This window comes from Pararge aegeria, chromosome 13 (genome assembly GCF_905163445.1).
Source record: "Pararge aegeria chromosome 13, ilParAegt1.1, whole genome shotgun sequence".
Taxonomy (NCBI): domain Eukaryota; kingdom Metazoa; phylum Arthropoda; class Insecta; order Lepidoptera; family Nymphalidae; genus Pararge; species Pararge aegeria.
Genome location: NC_053192.1, coordinates 2,974,632 through 2,995,438, shown reverse-complemented (window position 1 = coordinate 2,995,438; position 20,807 = coordinate 2,974,632). Strand labels below are relative to the sequence as shown.

The 20,807-nt window shown below is 35.6% G+C and overlaps 1 protein-coding gene across 2 annotated transcripts in view; it reads left to right on the top strand.

Moving 5' to 3' along the window:
* The window catches only part of LOC120628705 (CBP80/20-dependent translation initiation factor), a 56,368-nt gene that overhangs the window by 2,402 nt on the left and 33,159 nt on the right, over nt 1-20,807 (top strand). For both annotated transcript variants that reach the window (XM_039897274.1, XM_039897273.1), the window contains exons 2-4: nt 13,900-13,973; nt 16,940-17,727; nt 20,617-20,698. In XM_039897274.1, the coding sequence (XP_039753208.1) occupies nt 17,596-17,727; nt 20,617-20,698 (214 nt within the window). In that variant the 5' untranslated portion in view covers nt 13,900-13,973; nt 16,940-17,595. The remainder of the gene's footprint in view (nt 1-13,899; nt 13,974-16,939; nt 17,728-20,616; nt 20,699-20,807) is intronic.

Here is a 20,807-nt window from a genome sequence, read left to right as displayed (position 1 = left end):
GATAATTAAAAAATAATAAATAAAAATTAATACATAATATTTAAATATGCGAATCACTGCCGATCCAATCCATTTGCAGTCCAACGTCAAAGTTATTCTTTTAAGAGTGCAGCTGTTTAGGATGATAAGCTAATACCTATGTAAATAATATCTAAGAATTGGCTTCTGAGTAAACTACTTTCTTTGTAAATACGTTCTTAACTTATGAGACTATGAACCGGACAGACAAATAAAACTAAGTACATTCTTGTGCGCGTGCGTATTTTGGAACTTTAGCATGTTTTTTTCTTTTTACTAGTTTTTTTACCTACATTTAAGGAGGAAAACATCAAGGTTTCAAAACTTTTTGTCTAATTAAAATTGTTTTCTCCTACACAACTGGAAAATGTTTCTGTGATGAACATGAATGTTTTTCAGTGCCTGGATGTTTATCTGTATTTTAAAGTATTAATGTATACTATTCATAAAATTATTCATCAGTCATCTCAGTACCCATAACACAAGCTACGCTTAATTTGGGGCTACATGGCGATATGTGTATTGTCGTAATATATTTATTTATTAAAAGACAAACTTTTTATCTATAGGAAAAGAGCGCTCAAAACTTCACCCGAGAAAGATACAGCTGTGAGCGCTCGGGTCGACAAAAACACTAAACTAAATAGTTAACTATAGATAACTATAAAATATAATGAGACTATAATTTTAAAGTAATTACTACTTTAGTTTGAGTTTGCGATCTACAAACACTGTTATCGCATTGCCTGTTTTAAATTGGGCAGGTTTTCGTCAGGTCTTCAACAAATATCGACCTTGGTTTTTAATGTCTGTCTTCTTTCTAGATAAAAGAACACGTCACATTTGTGGACTGAAATAAAAAAAAAATGAAGCCTTTTTGTAAGTTGTTATCTCATGGTGTTTATCCCTAAAATGCGTTAATTGGAATTAGATCAGCGTGGTTTGAGCTCTAAATAGTTGTATCTGTGTGGCCTGTAGGTTCGAAGCGATAAATCGCTACGATGGATGAATGAATGAATGAATACACTTTTATTGTACACCACAGAGAAAATTTACAAACATACATATACAACAGCACGTTGGTAGAACGTACAATTTGGCGGCCTTATCGCTAAATAGCGATCTCTTCCAGGCAACCAAAGGCATACAAGAAAATGTTATACGAAATTATCAGGTGGTACAACAAACATTAGTGAAATATTAGGACGATCAAGGAGGATATTAGGAGAATATTAGGAATATTAGAACGATCTTATTTAAAGCATTTTTATAGCCAGCCCGGAGTTAGGAAATTTGTGGTGTCCAGCCACGTACCTCGGAGATTACGTTAAGCCGTCGGTACCGGTTTTATCACTTGTGATAATAGCCTATAATATACTATGTACACATTATGTATGCAATCAACGCATCAAAAGTGCCATCTATGTGCCTATTTGAATTGAGAAATATTTGACTTTGGCTTTGACTTTGAGTCGTTCATCATCATCGTCATCACATCACCGGTTGAAGTCCACTGCTTAAGCGGACCTAGGTCTTTTGTAGGGAGTTCCAAAATCCACAGTCCTGAGCCGCTTGCTTCCTGCGGCTCCCAGCGACTCGTTTGATGTCGCCTGCCTACCTCGTTGCGTCCGACCAACGGTGTGCTTACCTGTGCGGGGTGGCCATTTCAGCACCTTGGAACCCCAACGTCCATCGGTTCTCTGAGCTATGTGCCCCACCCGTTTCCATTTCAGCTTTGCGACTCGCAGAGCTATGTCGGTAACTCTGGATTTCCTCATTCCTGATTTCATCACTTAGAGATACTCCCAATATTATTTAAAGAAGAATAATACTTAACATAATAAAGAAATATACTACGACAATACACACATCGCCATCTAGCCCCAAAGAAAGCGTAGCTTGTGTTATGGGTACTAAGATAGCTGTTGAATATTTTTATTAATATTAAATACTTATTTTTATAAATATTATATTAATATGTAAATAATATGCAGATAAACACCCAGACACTGAAAAACATTAATGTTCATCACACAAACATTTACCAGTTGTAGGAATCGAACCCACGGCCTAGAACTCAGAAAGCACGGCATTGGTCTCTCCATCACCCGCTGTGTGATGCTGAGCCTTCTTATGAGGCCCATTTGAGTCGATAAATCCCACCAATTCCCACCAACTCGCATTGGATCAGCGTGGTGGGTCTATGATCTGAAACCGACTCACCCATGAGAAGAGTTCTGTGCCCAACAGTGCGACGTTAATAGACTGAAGATGATGATTATGATGAGTTCCCACAGAAGCTCTATTAAAGTAGTTTACTCAATTAAAAAAAAAAAAATTGGTTGTCTGTAAAGTCGGCTTACTGATGATAGTTGAACGTGACAACGTCGTTAGAAAATACTGATAGAATGGTTGCATTTTTCAACAGAAAATTTTAATTCTATTTTTTTGATAGATATTATCGTTGCTATGAACAATTGACACCAGATTCACTTTTCACAGCACTACATCCTTGCCGAAAACATGTAAATGTATTATTGTATAGAAGCTGTCGACGCGGACGCATCGCTCACTCAAGTAGGAGAGAGACAGATGTCGAACGCGGAGGCCGACTGTACCTCTTTGTCGCTCGTTCCTCGCTCTCGCTTGCACTTCAAGCCTTAAATGGAACGCCTCAGAGCGAGGTAACGCCGCAAAAGTCATGTTTTTTCGTGCGTGCAGCCGGCTCCATCGAATTATAAGACGTTGTCACGTCAAAAAAGGTTAATGCCCGTTTTCATTAACTACGGACAAGGAAGCACCTAAATAATTATCGCCTAATCAAAGAAGATTGCTAGGCATTTACCTTTCACGATTCAATCCAATCGATTCGTTTTTCACTAGTCAATAACCTCACTCGTCTATGGTTCTTGCCACATTGTTTTGTGTTTTGTGTTTGTATTATCAAAAAAAAAAAGGTGTATAAACTTTTTTTATCTGTCAAGATGCAGATCGATACGATTCGCAAAATCGGTGTCGTAACTATAGATAGCGTCTAACGTTAACTTCGTTCATCTTTATCATCACAAGAGTTGATGAAAAGTTTATCTTTCTCTAGGAATCACCGAAATCACTAGGCAACTGATTAAGACTATTCCTAGGTTAAGTGAAAAAGGACTTTTTATAAGTGTTCAGAGCTGCTTTTACAGATGCGATAGTCTGAAAATCATTTGTTAGTCACTCACCACACTGGCTTGCCTTTCAAAGTCAAAGTCAAATATTTCTTTATTCAAATAGGGACATAGATGGCACTTTTGATGCGTTATTATATACAAAATGTGTACATAGCAGTGAGGAGTGATGGCGATAACTACAATCGTAAACTTCAAACTAAAGCTACGAGGGTTCCGATCGCGCCCTGGTCTAAGAAGAAGCCCACAACAAACTTAGCCGGGAACGGGAATAGCCTTTTCATGTAGAGATGCCTTAATCACAGCCTTTATTGGATCCGTCACTCTCATCGATGATCTATCGCGTATGAAAATAGATCTTACGTGTTAGATAGTACAAGATACTCAGTGGCGTGCACTTCATACATGCACAAAAGCACAGCATACCCAAATCATTTTAAACAGCTCGTATTGGAGGCGAATATTTCCATTTTATGCCATGTACCTGCTTTATGCATACCCTGGTCAAAAACCCTGTGCACGCCACTGCAGATACTATCTAACACGTAATATCTATTTTAACCGACTTACAAAAACAGGAGGTTCTCAATTCGGAATCTTTTTTTTATGTATGTTACCCGATTACTCAAACACGCCTGAACCGATTTGAAAAATTCTTTTTTTGTTTCAAACGGCATATTTTCCAGATGGTCCCATTCAAATTTCATCGAAATCGGTCAAGCTGTTATTAAAAAATCAAAAATAATGTAACATAAAGTAGTAAATTTTTGCCTATAAAGTTCATTATTTGGCGTGCGCTAGGAAAAGTATTGATGTTACATAAAAAAATACGTACTACTGATTAAAGTACTCATTATTACCTACAAAAAAGCCCGCGAAGGAATATATAATAGTAGCTTTTGTGTTCTAAAATTTAATTAATTAGATCGCCGGTAGAAACAAGTAATTTTTGCCTATATTGAAGTAGTTTTTTTTTTTTAGTTTTAGCAAAAAGTCACCTTTTTCATTACATTATAAAGGCTGAGAGATAGCGTTGTTACTAGATATTATAAGTGATTACTGTAATTTGTTGTGCATTGGTAGTGGCGGACGGTTTCAGGGGTGAGTGACCTCGTTCAATGGCCCGTAATGTACCCGCCAGCTATTCGTTGCCTCAACTAAAACTAACACTAGAATGTTTCCTAACTTTTGGCAGCGCTGGAAAATGTGCAATAGACGGGTATTGTTTTGTCACAAACATCAATATTTGGTGAGCTATAGAGCGCCACAGATTGAATACAAAGGAATACATTTTTTTCATTGTGACCTATTTATTTTTAAATCTGCGTGGTTTTCTCTGTTTTAGCTAAGGGCCTTACTGTTATATTGTAAATTGTGTTATTAGGTATATTTTAAGAAACGCGTATTCGCGAAAGACATATTACATAAGAAAGATATCTACATAAGATTTTCTTGATAATGAAATTTCTTTTTCTTGTAATGTATGCCTAATAATGATAATTTAAAATCATCAATTTTGTATTTTTAGAACACAAAATGCTAAATGGACTAAAAATCTGTATTTATAATAAACACATAATATAACATACATAGTGTTTTCGTATGTTGGAGTTACCATTTTGTACATTTTAAAGTAATACGCATTGGTAACTCTACGAATGACATTCAAAGGACACGTAAAGGTGGTTCTTTAGGTATCACAGTATGCATTCATAAAGTATTTATTTACAATCGCTGCATAATTTGAAGTCTTTCAACCTTGGGAGAATATAACAAGTATACCAATACATATCCATACATAAGTACACAAATATAAAAATTTGCGATTTGCTGTCTGTAATTTTCTAATATGCCTCTTATGATTTCTTTATCGAAAGCGTAAACAGAGGCATTTTCACAGAAGCTGAAGAGGCTGGCGCTTATGAAAATTTTCGGGGATGGCTGACCTTGGTAATCTTTTTAAGTTAGATGTTTAGGAACGTGTCGAGAGCATCTCGCGAACACCACAAAAATATTTACACGTATCGGGATTGACGGCCGATTGGCGCAGTTGGCAGCGACCCTGCTTTCTGAGTCCAAGGCCGTGGGTTCGATTACCACTACTGGAAACTGTTTGTGTGATCAGCATGAGTGTTTTTCAGTGTCTGGGTGTTTATATGTATATTGCTATTATTTATGTATATTATTCATAAAAATATTCATCAGTCATCTTAGTACCCATAACACAAGCTACGCTTACTTTGGAGCTAGATGGCGATGTATGTATTGTCGTAGTATATTTATTTATTTATAAAAAAAAAAAAAATTATAAAAAGTTTGGATCATCGCACTGGAACTTGGCTTTCTAATTACCCTGTCACCATATAAATCCAATACCGGCCGACTACAAGGTCTTCTCCCACAATGAGAAGGGTTGAGGCCGTAGTCCACCACGCTGGTCAGTTTGGTGGACGTCCACGGCTTTGAGAACATTATGGAGAACACTCGGACAGGTTTCCTCACGATGTTTTTCTTGACTGTTGGAGTAAATGATATTTTAATTGCTTCAAACGCACATAACTTAGAAAAGTTAAAATTGCGTGCTGGGATTCGAACTCGGCCCCCCGAAAGTGTTAAAGAAAGAGTCTTTCGGTATACCAAGTTAAATGAAAAAATAAAAAAGTTCTGCCCAGAAAAAGTGACGAGTAACCGCTAGGTAATTTACACAAGCGGTGATATTGTAAAAAAATATCTTTGTAATCTGATGCCACATTTTGGCAAGAAATGAGTCATATTCGCGGTTTCACCTAACCAGGATCGTTGATATTTGATATACCTACGTAAACAATACAAAATTAGTCACCTTGTAAACTGCGGGGTTCAAATTCACCTATCGCTTTTAGCATTGACTGTAACAGGACATTTTATTATTGCAAATTCTGTTTTAAGCTTACACAAATTTGAACACTAAACTGACTGACCTGAAAAGATAGTTTCATCATATCGACGCAAGACCGGCCCATTACAGGCCACGGGTCTCCTCCCACAATGACTCAATGAGAAGGGGTTAAGGCGTAAATCCACCACCCTAGCCCAGTGCGGATTGGTGGACTCCACATACCCTTGAGAACATTATGTGGAACTCTCAGGCACGCGGGTTTCCTCACGATGTTTTTCCTTCACCGTTGAAGCAAGTGATATTTTAATTGTTATAAAAAGGCACATAACTTGAAAAGTTAGAGGTGCGTGCTGGGATTCGAACACGCCCCCCCAAAAGTGAATACGAAGTCCTACCCACTGGGCTATCCCGACTTTAAGATTTCTTTCTGTAGAAAAACATTGTGATAAGATTTACACACAATTTAGTTATTAGATTATTGATTTAGGTACAGCCAAATTAAGTGAAATAGTTGGGATGAGTAAATTACCAACTCGCTTTTTGCATTGACGGTAAAAGGAACAAGTCATTTCGTTATACACTAATTTATAAACTACCTGACTCACACAAATACCCGATTAGGGGGTGTGACTGCCGTACGTTAGCCCCCTACCATCTTAGACTGATCATCGAGACCACCAGATTAGATTGCAGTCAAGGGCTACCCTGGAGTGGATTAAATTAAAAAAAAAAACATATTCTTCCTTCTTCCAGTTCCGCAGGGACCGTTGTGAAAAGTTTATTAGTTTTAGACCTACATTTAGTTTCAATTTTTAGATTTAGTTGCAATATCTGGCTTTTGTTTTCTTATGTTGTGTTTGTATTGTACAACCAAGTTAACATTTTGCTTAGGTTCCGTTGTCCTAGAAAGGTAAGCTTCTATCATTTCAGACTTCTGCTTCTGACGTAGGTATTCCTAATTCAAAAAGAAACCCGAAACCCGTTTTGGAGCGTGATAAGTCTATGGTCTAAAACCCTCTATGTTCTCTGATACTTCAGTTAGGACGCCTGTGTCTAGCAATGGGAGATATATATCCAATGTTATGTTTGTTCTGTAACCGTAGCACCACGTATCATCCAGTATCTAATACAAAAACAAAAACAAATGTCTCTATAACTAGGTACTTTATTATTACACTCCCGTAAAAGGATGTCACCCATTAGGTACGTTAATCGAATAGATTTCAAAAGATAAATCGATCAATTATCGATTAACAACAAAGCAAAGACTGCGGTAGTCGCGGTACGTGCCCAGTGACCTAGAACCAAGCCATCTCAATATGTGCACAGATGTGCAAACTAAACGTCTCAAAATGCTCATCGAATCGAGGGAAAATGGGTCTTAAATACTTAAAGTAAGGTGTTAATTGCAGTGTAACGTTTAGATAGGAATACTATTTTTATATACATAGTATATATGTGCCAGACGGTAAACACGCTGATGTCATGGCACCGCCTACATTGCGCAGTTTTGAGATTTTCACAAGGGCCGATCCGAGTGCCGTAGACTAACTAGCTCGGTATAGGTGGGTAGGTGTGCTAAGGTAGCAGTTTGGTCATTTTTACCCACGACAAAACGAGTAAACAGTTTTAACCAAAAGACTGGCAGGCAAACAGACAGTTTAAAAAAAATGTGTGCCTGTATGCTTTTATTATGAAGCATTTCATTAAAAAACTACTTCTACAATTTTTAAGCATTTTTTGGCAGATAACTTGTTTGTTTTTTTGTTATTTTTTTCACAGTTTGCACATCCGTTGTTCCCAAAAGTTGTTAGTTTTAACCAAAAGACTGGCAGGCAAACAGACAGTTTAAAAAAAATGTGTGCCTGTATGCTTTTATTATGAAGCATTTCATTAAAAAACTACTTCTACAATTTTTAAGCATTTTTTGGCAGATAACTTGTTTGTTTTTTTGTTATTTTTTTCACAGTTTGCACATCCGTTGTTCCATAAATTTTTTTATGTTATTGACTTTTAATTTAAATAACAGCTATTCGTCACTGACTATAGTATGAGGGCAGCGTTATTAACGCTAAATTATTTAGTTTAGCTTACTTAAAAAATGTGTAAAGAATTGGTACAACTACCTACCTTTTTTTTTTGTAACAGAAAATGCCTTAAGTTATGTAGGACTTGCACGCATTACAAACTCTGTGAGTCCCTCGGCAGATCTATAAGTGGGAGTACGGGACTTGCGTATTCACCGCACTCTCGCCAAGGTTTTGACTTAACAAGCTTTAAAAATCAATATTAATTTATTTTAAATAATCCAGCTCATAAAGGCACTTGTCAAAGGCTTAATAAAGTTAAAACTGACAGTTAAAACCAACCTAGCTAATATATCTTTAAACGTATCATCTAAAACTTATATAAAAAGCGTGAAACAGAAAAAAAAACTCATCAAGATGGTCTTACACGCTCTAAATTGGACTCTGACAAAAAAGTATTTACCAAAACTGGATTTTAAGCTGTGGTATTTTCTGTAGTTGAAACTTGCAAGTCATAGACTAATAATAAATTGAAAACAAGTAGCGTAGTCTGATTTTTGGATCTAAACTAACCACATTTCTGGTCATGACATTGAAAAGAGTGCTGAAATTGAATATCCTTGCAAAAAACGCTTTTTTTGCAGAAATACCCCGAAAAAAAATTAGAATTTAAAAAAAATTACAAAGTTAAACTAAAAAGATACTATGAAAAAAGAAGATAGGCAAAAAAGCCCTTCAAGGGCTTTTTTGCCTAGGTGTTTGAGCCTGAAGTGAGCTTTCGATAACTTCTGAAAATAATTAGCTACCCAAGAGATATTTAAAAAGAAAATTTAACAGTTAAAAATAGAAATAAACTTTGATTTCCTGATAATTTAAGACCTTTTCGATCCTTTGGACATTAATCAGATTTTGGAGCACAATATTGAAGAGTGACGAGCTAAGCATAGTATCTCTATCTTTATGTATGCATCATTATTTATGAGTGCGTCATCTGAGTAATTCAATCTTTGCAAATATGAAATACCTATCTATCCACCCAGATGCAACTTGATGTTAGCATTTATTACATACTTAGCAAGTTTACCAATAGCGGTGATAGCCTAGTGGTTAGGACATCGGCTTCACTTACGAGGGGCCGAGTTCGAATCCAAGCACGCACCTCCAACTTTTCAAAGTTCTGTGCGTAAGTAATTAAAATATCACTTGCTTCAACGGTGAAGGAAAACATCGTGAGAAAACCTGCATGCTTCAGAGTTCCCCATAACGGTATTAAAAGCGTGATAGGTCTACAAATTCGGAATTGGCCAGCGTTATATGACCTAAACCCTGCAATGTAAATCTTGCAATCACTGCTGTCAAACGTCACTTTTCCATACAATAAATAAACAAAAGTGACGTTTGACTGCAGTGATTGCAAGATTTACGCCTGTCGCATTGTTGTCGCGACATACGTAATCACCCTGCCGTGCTCCGAAGTGGGCCGGGGTTTGGGTTGATCGTGATGTTAATAACTGTTATCATCACATTTCTTAGCCTATTACAAGACACAGAGTAAGTTTCAACGAAGCCGTCTAAACAGAGCCAGGGGATATCTACTTATAGACAACAAGCTGTTGCCCACGACTTCGTCTGCGTTTTATTTTGTTTTTTGATGTGGCATTAAATTAAGTTGTAGATCTAAAAAAAATTAAAGATTCAGTATCGCTAAGCCTTAAATGACGGGTTTGCTGCTGTCTGCTGAGAAGTTCTGTCCTGTATCGCCAACCACAATTTGGGCAAAGTTAAACACATGTTATAACCACTATAGTACAAAAATAATTATTTAAATCGGTTATAATTTGTCGGAGTTATCGTGTAAAATCGTCAAATACTCATCCCCTCTCCCAAAGGAACCGAGCTTAATGTCGGGATAAAAAGTATCCTATATTACTTCTAACACTTCCAAGAATATGTGTACAAAGTTTTATGAGGATCGGTTAAGTAGTTTTTGCGTGAAAGCGTAACAAACAAACTAACATTCACATTTATAATATTATATAGGATATAGATGTAGATATAGACAATGGTCTATCTGCGAACTAGAAAAAAACTGACATTATACTAATGCTAGTTATACTGAATACTCACAACTGTGAACTAAATTAACATACCTAAAAGTAGTGATATAGTTTTCACAATGTTTCCTGTACAAAAATCTTGCAGTATTTATTTAGAATCTGTCAATTTAGTTTAGGTTTATAGAATTGTGTACAAAATGTCTTAGCATCAATCTGTATGTCCATTGACAATACTTGTACTTGTGAGTCAATGATAAATACTACGCTAAACGACTACTTAGTAACATAATGGTGATAATTCTGCTGTTTAGAAATCTCTAAATTGTACGGCTAGCGTGGGCAGGAGACAATCTAATCCCCGGGTAAAGGATAAAAATGCAACTTCTCCCACAGCCTTATCAACTCTCAGAGCACAGGCGAACAAGTGCACTAATATCCAAATAATATGTGTAATTATAAACGGGGATAAAGTCAAAAGTCCAAGTCAAAGTAAAATATTTCCTTATTTATTGGCACTTTTGATGCGTACATTATTACATGTAAAATATGACATAGAAGCAGTGGCGTGCATAGAGGGTATGCACAGAATATGCAGATGATATAAAATTAAGATAATCTCCAGTAGGATTTATAAATACTTAAGGGTAGGCTTTTTTTAACTCTTACAATGCGTATCCTTAAGTTTTTTATAACTTTCACTGGAGATTTTCTTCATTTTATATCATCTGCATACCCTGTGCATACCCTCTTTCCCTCTTTGCACGCCGCAGCATAGAAGTGGGTTGATGCGATAACTAAATTCTTAAAACTTGAACTAAACTTAAAACTAAAGCTACGAGGGTTCCAAACGTGCCCTGGTCTAAGAAGAAGCCCACAACAAACTTAGCCGGTTATTTTTTTTTGATATCACCATCTAACATTGAAACTAAGGATAAGATAAACTTCTCCTATTCCATATTCCCGATCTTTAGCAGGGGGACACGTTATTTATATTCCTTGTGATGGGATATAATCGGCTGCTGAACTAAAAGAGCACTAGTTTCCTTTTCCACAGGGAACATTGTTAGAGGATTTGGCCACATTTAGTTTTGTCATTTTTGTGTGTGCAATCTCTAAACTGAACTAAAATTAGAATAGATCTTATGAAGAGCTTTCATTTTCACTAGAAAGCATTATCAGAGAATATGACTATCTACTTTTAGTTTTGGCATGTTAGTGATTTCGATTTATGTATTGCAGAATTATTACCACCTAAAGCGAATTTCTAATACACGGAGTAGGCAACCGTAATGGGGTTTTATTCTCTATTTCTATTGCATTCTACCTGATTGCCTTTGCATGAAAATATGTCAAAATTTACATCACAAAAAGCATTTCATACGCAGTTAGTTCTGATAAAGGCCCTCAACTTTGTACAATTCGGTATGCCTAAACTCACGCTTCTAACAAAATCAAATTCAAAAATTCTTTATTCATGTAGGCCTATGAAGCGTTCATACATACACATACGTTTACATAATTTTAAGGGGATGGCGATAACTTCGTGCGCCAACTTAAACCTTAAGCTACGAGGCCGGGTTCATGGTTCAAATATTTTGAACTATCTTAAACCTTAGAAAAAAAATTATGGTGTATCAAAATACGTTGCGTTGTTTGGCGGAGTGTGCGGAAAAACAGACAGACGCAATAAGCAATATTAATAATAGTCAGCCTCACGCATACACACACACGCATGCAAGCACGAGCACACACAAGAACGCACGCTCACACACACACACACACTTAGACATACATGCACGTACACACATACGCGAATTCACACTGCATGTTTTATTTGCATATCAAAAATAAATTAATGTATTATGACATAAATAAATTGAAATAAAAATGTGTTTGTAAGGTAAGAGCGAGATCTTCTAACACAGGATTTAAACTTAACAGAAGTTCTCCGCCTTATCTGCTATTGTTTTATGTGAATTTTCATTTCATTTTCAATTTTGTTTTAACGATGAACGATTTTCTATCTTGCAAGCGACCAGAGCAGAGCGACCTTGTCAATTCAATGTTCAGTAGTTATTATGTAGTAACCTTGAAAACTCAAACATTGTTTACACGTATACGCACTTGATGGAGTCAAATTACTTTAGGAAACATATAAACTCAACCCAGCAAATACATTGTCAGAAACTAGATTCTTGCTTTACAATCGAGCCTTATTTGTATAAAGCAACCTTTAGATACTATATTGAGATATTTGGGACTAAGCAAAATATGCAAACTAATAGAGTACCATTTAGTTTTATTTACCAGTTGGATTTTCACCTCCAGACATAAACTTTAAACCTAGTTATGACTTAGTAACCTAGTTTACTAGCTCTTACGTGCTAAACGAGCACCTTACTGCGTATTCTAATTGGATTGGATCGTGGTTATACCGTCTTTGGATCGGACCGAGGATGAAAAGAAAAATACTTAACAGTACAATGGCTACATTGAACATGTGATAAGTAATTCTTATTTATAGTGGAAAATATCGGTTCTACATAATTATTATTGGTTATATAACTTGGCGGATCGTCTATATTTAACTTAGGTTTAAGAAATTGATGACCGTTAACCCACATGATGATTTCTTTTAAATTGTTTGGTGAAGAGTCATCTCCTTAGGACGCTTAGTGACCGAGTTAGTTTTAGAAGACCCGTGTTGTGGATTGTGATGCGTGAAAGTGGTGAGACAGATACTGCTTGCAGTTTATATAATATCTTGCATAATATATTATGTGAATCATGGTAGGGTGGACAGCGCATAATCCCATGTGACATGTTATACCCTATTGGATTTTGCGTACGTATTACAATGCATTCCATGTGCATCATGGACTTCCGCGATTACACTTCTGCTTTGGTTCTTTTCGATTTGGAATATCGTCTATCGCGCCTTGTCAGTAAAGCCGAGTACCTATATAACGTTTAAAATAAAAATAAAAATTGTTGCCTTAAATAGTTAGGGAGCATAAGGTTTTTGAGGATAGATAGATACACAGGACATAGCAAGGCGTTCAACCACAATAAAATTATAAAACAGATTTGTAATTGACCTTGGCCTCATAATCAGGGCTCGGGAACCGGAAAAAATTACAAACCGGGTTCGGTTAATCATTTCAGTTAAGTGAGAAGCCGGTTCTTATTAAATCCCTGCGCATAATCATTTAGGTACAGGTTATGTTTGAGTTTATTTAACCGGTTAAAGAGAGCCACTGGTACTAATTTGATTTCGTTCCTTCAACGATGTTATTATATTAACCGGTTTACCGAATCGAAGTATCACTTTTTGTTTTACAAATAGCAGTAGGTATTAATTATCAGTTCGGTTTCTTAGAAACTAAGATAACATAACAATAGATGCTTTAAAAAATTTAATTATTATTCGGTTTTAAAGCCTCGCTAGGCTTGAAAACCGAATAATAATTTAAACCGGTTTCGTTTATGAATCTTTGTATCAAAATAGTTTCTGTTAAGGTTTCGGTGTCGTTCATTTTAACCGGTTAAATTTAGAAACAAAACGGTTTCGTAAAGCGAACTGAGAATTCAATTATTTGTTTGTATTTTTCTGCATATCGCGGTTTGCCTTTGCGATAAGGGTTCCGTTTTGAATTGTGAGTTTCGGAACCAAAAACCTACCTTCTCTTTCCTCGATATAGTAAAACTAAGTAAATAGTGAAATTTACATTAAACCTTTGTTGTTGCAGTGAATCCTATACGAGTAAAGTAAACGAGTCTCGAGTGCAGAGAACGACGACTGGCGGCGCACAACGAGAGAGCGGTGAGTACATTGCGCATAAATTACATTTAGTGTTGCCACATGGCCGGGAAATTTGGGAAAGTCCCAGAAATGTGCATCGTATCGCGTGACAAGTAAAACTATGTGCTACCGTCAGAATACAACATATTTAAATATGTTTTACGGGGTTTTTCTGACAGGAAATTTGCAAAACTAGGCCGGAGTTCAAATATTAGGGCCTCATGCGTCGCAGAGCATACCATGAAAGTTCCAAACCACAAAGTAATTATACTCTCTTTACTATTAGGTAGTGGAAGTCAATGCCTAGAAGTAGAACAAAATAAAAGTTGAATTGAAGATTGTATTGAAAGATCGATAGATGAGATATTCTATCAATTTTACGAGGGTAGGTGCAAAAGTTCGTAGAATAAAAGGGTTTAAAATAAAATGAAACAGCAAATCTATTTTTCCTTTTTAATATAATCACCCTTTAGCTGAATACCTTTAATATTATATGAATTAATTTTTGTAAACCATCGTGAAAATATTTTGTATCTTTTGCCTCAAAATGGCAAAATTGCCACCTTTACTTCATTGTCGTTGGAAAATTTCCTTACCTGAGTCTTTTTAAATTGGGGACCAAATGAAAAACACATTAATACCTTAGCTCGCGAAAATTATATGTAGCTCAGCATTTCCACATATAATAAGATAAGTATAAAATTAGATAAGTCAGTGACATGCACTTCATACATGGAAAAAGCTCTGCCTACCCTAAAAGTTTTGTGTAACTCATAAATGCAAAGGATTTTTCCATTTTATGGCGTATTCCTTCTTTATACATAACCTGGTCAAAACCCTGTTCACGCCACTGAGATACGTGTATAATTTTAGTGGAATACGATACGTAGGTTATTTTAGATTATAACTCAGGAGTTAGAGGTATAGAGGTTTTATGGTAACCCTACCGGTGAATCAGTTAAACGGATACCGGCACGAAACGGGCTAACTGTACGCGGAGGTGACTCTCCCATACATTATGCTCTGCTCTACCTTAGCTGTCGAAGTGCCTACTTATTGGAATTCAATATTCATAAGGCGATAAGTACCGGTAATGTGATTATGATTCACCATAAGACGGCTTCACTCAATACTCCCAGAGTGGGGTAGCGAAACATCATCGCACGTGCTGCTGGAATGGTCAGGGGTAGAGGAACGCTATTTTTGATTACCAGCGAAATTAACAGAAGTCGTTGACAACCTGGGCAGCCTAGCTTGGGTGCTGAAACGAGCTTAATTAACTAGGGGCTTAACATCCTATAATAATGTCAACCAATAGGCGTCCACTGCTGGACATAGGTATTTTGTAGGGAGTTCCAAATACCACGGTCTTGAGCTCCCTGCGACTCGCTTGATGTCATCCGTCCACCTCGTCGGCGGGCTACCAACGCTGCTTTTACCGGTGCGAGGTCGTCAGTCCAGCACCAAGGGACCCTAACGTCCATCGGTTTTTTTTATTTTATTTTTATTCCACTACAAGTTAGCCCTTGACTGCAATCTCACCTAATGATGCAGTCTAAGATGGTAGTGGGCTAACCTATTAGGGAGTATGGTAGTCATACCCCTAACAGATTTTTACGCACCGCACCGGAACACTAAACGTCTTTGTCGGTAGGGTGCTAAACTAGCCACGGCCAAAGCCTGCCGCCAGACCAGACCAGAGAAAATTCAGAAATTATAAATTCTCATAATGTAACCTATATGTACCTGTGTATGTATACTTTTTTTTTTTTTTAAATCTCTTTTAAAGTGCTGAGTCACTTAGTGACTATGTTAGCTCTTGTGGGTCTACAATTACTACCTTACAAACTAGCTTATTCTACGTCTACCTATATAAATCCTAAATCTATTATATAAATATTTCGCGGCCTCAGAATAGGGGTTTGACATGCTTATGTTAACATCAGAAAACGTTTTATTCCATCAGAATATGATATACATCTTCCCTTTCTTTAAAAAAAATAAAAAAAGTATACTTATGTACCTGTACGTACACCTAAGAATAAGAATTATATAAAATACTTAATTATACTTTAGTATCGAACAAAACATGTATGGTTTCGTTTTTCCACGCAAATAAAACCGGTTTGTAAATTAATTACTGAGGCAGTTACGTACTTAGGTATAGTTATCAAGACTTTTCAAGCTGAACTTAACCTATTGTATTTAGTACCTTGAAATTTAAGGTATTAAAATATATGTTTCACGCAGAAAAAGGAAGGTTCTAACAGTGGCGTGCACTGGATTTCTTACCAGGGTAGGCATACAGCTGGAAAATTGCATAAAATGGCAAAAATCCTCCAAAAAATATTTTAGAGTAGGCAGTGCTTTTGTGCATTTATGAAGTGCACACTACTGGGTTCTATGGTTCAGAGCATGCTACACCACTAATTCTAATTTTGTAGATTCTAGTTGTGTAAGAGAGATCGCTACTGAGCGCTAAGGCCGCTGCTCTATTTCACTTCTGCCTTCATGTTTTTCTTATATATTACACAGAATTAAGAACGTACAGAAGCCGTGTACACGACTAATATTGAAGCAACAAAATCCACTCCACTTTAGAATGGTTTCTCGGACAAACGGTTAGTCACTTCATTCAATTTAGCAGTTGACAATAAGTTCTAAGCGAGAGAACACGAGACAAGTTGTTCTAAGCGTTTACCATAAAATGGGATAAAAATTGTGACCTATCAATATTCCGCGGGTGTAAAGAGAGACGTGCGTAGGGTTTTTTCACTGTTTTTGGACACAATGCACTGCATACAATAATGGCTGAATGAGGATTCTGTATATTCTTAATTTAATTCAATAAAAAATAAAAATTGTACGTTTACGTCAGTAAAAAGAGACGAAGAAAGCAGTCAAATACTTTACTGTACCTACTTACTTAACGTTTTAATTGTAACATTAATCACTTTTGTTTGTAAAAAAAATTGTCTTTGTTACAGATAAGGGGCTCAGAAGACCCCTGCAACGAAACGAATCGAGATAGGCGCTGACCAAGTTCTCACTTGTCGGCCCCTCGACATTATATAGTAATCGCTCTGTCTGTCAGGCTAGCTCCTGCACCGCTCTTGAAAGTCGAAAACCCTCGAAAACAAACCCCCTCTCCGTGGCCACGACTGGGGGTTCCTTAGACTTATAAATAAATAATATATGCATATATAATTAATCTGCAGAGCGGATCTCTAACGTGACGTCACAATTAAAAATTGTGATACATTATTATATTAACTTTATTAAGCTCTGTTGTTTGTGTATTTCGCATTTTGTACATTGCCTGTGTAAAATAGGATTTTTTTTTTAAATTTATAATTTATGTAAATAAAAATGTGTAACCAAAATAATATCAACATATTGTAACTATTATACTAGTCATTCATCTAGTGTATTTATTTAATAATTATTATTTTTATGCATAAATATTCTATTTAAAGGATTGAAGATATAAATAATTTATTTCTAACTTGTAAAGTTTATGTAAAAAAAGAAAACTTACGTAGGGATTGCCAAAGAATAAAAGAAATCTTAAACCGACGCGTTGAATCGAATTAAATCAAAAAAAGAATCGATTGTTAATAGCGGTTTTATAAAAATCGGCAAAATGCAAACTCAAATCGGGGTAGGGGAACTACAGAGGAGCTACAGGGTGCAGAACTTTTCCACACCCGGCGTCATCATGCGAGAGCGGAGCTTCATTCGGCCACAGTCGCATCACAATATGCATCATAACCAGGTATTTTGTTTATCTAATCGATATCAATACAATTTTAATGCTATTGGATACAAGATTGGTGAAAAGTATCAATTTTAACACAAACACTATACAGATCTATAAGCTATTATAAATAAAACTGTGTGTTAAATACCATAACTAACTTAAAATATAGGTAAACTTACTTATTAGTGAGTGCCAGTAATAATAGCCAGGCGAGTAGACAGTAAGTCAAATAACGGTGCCAAGACTGCTTGCTGCCAGTCTTGACACTTAGCCTATATGGTTTCAGAATCTCCACATGCAAATGGTTCAAATATTTAATATCATAGGTCTATGTTAAATACATGTCTAAAATGATGTTGGCAAAGAGCACCTGTTGAGTTTCTTGTCAGCATTTTCTCGGTAGAATCTGACTTTCAACTTTTTGACTGGTGAATTCACTACAAACAGACATTTGACGTTTTAATAGTGCTTATGCCTACTTGAAATAAATGAATTTTGTTTTTTTTTTGTAACTGTTTGAGTTTTGGGATCTCAATAATTTAATCTAAAATTGGGACACTAAACAATCCTAAGGACTGCAATTTTATGATAACCTTGACCTGATGCTGCAAACATGACACCTGTGTACTAGCCAAATCGGAAATTTCATTCATCATGGGTTTTGTTGATGCATACCTACTTTTAATTTTATTATTTGTGAACCAACTTTCAACATTTTTCAAAGGTTAATGTTGGATTGTGGAGCAAGTAAAGTCAACCCGGATTTCAATTAGGTCGCACCTAATTGAAATCCGGGTTGACTTTACTTGCTTTTTGCTTTAAATGATCTGATAAATCTTCGGAGATAGACAACAGCAAAACACTTCCAATCTCGCAGGCAATGCAGCAGTCTAGTATACAATCTAGTAAAAAGTATACTCTCAACAAATGTGTGAATGCTCTAAATTATTTTTTCTAATTAATTATTTAGTATTTTAACCAATTCATAGATTTCTCAGAGATTTTTCCTTTCGGAAATATTTTTGCATTCGGAACTAAATCGGTTCAGTTTTAGTCCCTCCGATCCCTTTGATTTAAAAGCTATTTTACCAGTAAATATATATTATTAAAATAGCAACTTACATGGAAGTTTAAAAATAATTTGTCTACCACCATAGATCTCACAGTTTAAACTTAATATATCCCTACCTAGTAGTCTACAGTACCTTCATCAAATCCATTATGAATTATCATCACTGTAGAGCTTTTATGACTCTTCATTATAATTGGGGGATGACGTAAATAAAATGAGATTCGCATACACTGAGAGTTTACTTTCATTATATATTAAGTAATAAAGAAAGAGAATTTTATTAAATTGTTTAAAAAGGCTGTAACGGCATTGTAAACCGTAGCTTTACGTGGGAGCTGACTTCACAATCCGCCTACATACACTTTATAATCTTGACGACCTTACGTTTAAGAATTTCAAGATATCTAATTATGAAATAACACAATCTAATATGACAAGATATTTTTTTGTTAAATACTTTTGGGGCATTATGAAAATCAGACGAAAGTTTTTTCGGATAAAGCAAAAGTTAATTCTGATTATAATTTTTATTAATTACTTAGGTTATTTTATCGAAAAAAAGTTATAATTATTTCAAATTTTGTTTATTTAATTAACTGTAAACGTGGTAAAATTACAAAAACCAGGAAGCTTCAAGAAACTTTCATAGAGGCCGTTAGATAAAATGTTATTCTCAGAGTTGCTCACGCTTTCAGTTTTAAATTAGTCGATGATACTCACCAGACGTTTAGATTGCACATCTTTTGCACTGTAATAGAATGAAAATAAACGGTGATCCATCAAACTGAGGACTATCGAATATTCTAATTTTTATTTTTATAATTTAGAAATAGGATTACCAACGTAACTCCGAATAACATCAAGTCTGGACAATAAGAATTTGTTGAAACTGTTTAATAGTTATAGCGAGTGCTTTTAGCTATAAAACAGATTTAAATTAGTATTGTTTGCTATTTCTCTTTATTTGATATTAACCAGGTGAAATACAAATCTGCCAAAATTATAAAAAAAAATCTACTTCAAAAAAATGCCCTCTAGATAGTTAAAACATATTTATATTTACCAAGAGTCAGTAAGCCCAGTTAGAACCAGTTGTCTAGAAGTGTAATACCAAAATGTCCCGATTGCAGAATCAAGGTTACCTTAATATAGCATTTCCATTCGGATTCATTGTAACCAAATATATTAGACATGCGGGGAGTTAAATGAATTTTAAATGGTATGGAGAAAAGCGGCTGATGATATTCAAACAGCTTAACAGATATTCATGAAACAAAGCTAAAAGCTACAGCCATTAAAAACTGCTTTTTCAAACAAAAAAAACTACTACTTAAATAACTACTTATGTACAGGCGTTAAAAGTTATACTTCTTTGGAGTATCGAGATTGAATTTTGTCTTTCGACTTATTCTAACGTTTGTTGAAAAAACCATATTAGTGTGGTTAGATTTAGTATTTAATACATTGAAAGTTTTATTATAACGCATTATCTAGATATCTCATTATCGTTCCACCAAGTTTGGCTCACATTCAAATTTGAGATTTTGGAATGAGCCCGCAGACAATTGAAAGTTTAGGTAAAACTTTTTTGAAAAACTAAAATGTTGACTATAGCTAACTTCAGGGTGTCGGTTTTTCGTGACGGTGTCGGCGCATCGTAAAAATTTACTCTCACCACATTTTTCACTAACGCGCCAAAAGAAGTATAACTTCAATAAATGTGCTGATTTGGCACACCTAAAGCCAAAAAAGTAAAAAAAAAATATATTTGTTCCATTTGAGTACTAAAACAGGTAACTCGGACGCTTTAACTTTGTCTTCTCTTTTCACAGTTTCCAAACAATGGGAAACGGCGGAGTATGATTCTGACTAATGCTAAAGGAAAACCGACGCTCGAAATCTACAGACCTCCCGGTGAGTTTTCTAAAACGATTAAACGATTTAGAAATATCGATATTGTTCTAAACAAAATTTTTAATTTTGTAACAACACTACTTGAGGACGTACGACGATAAACTTCATA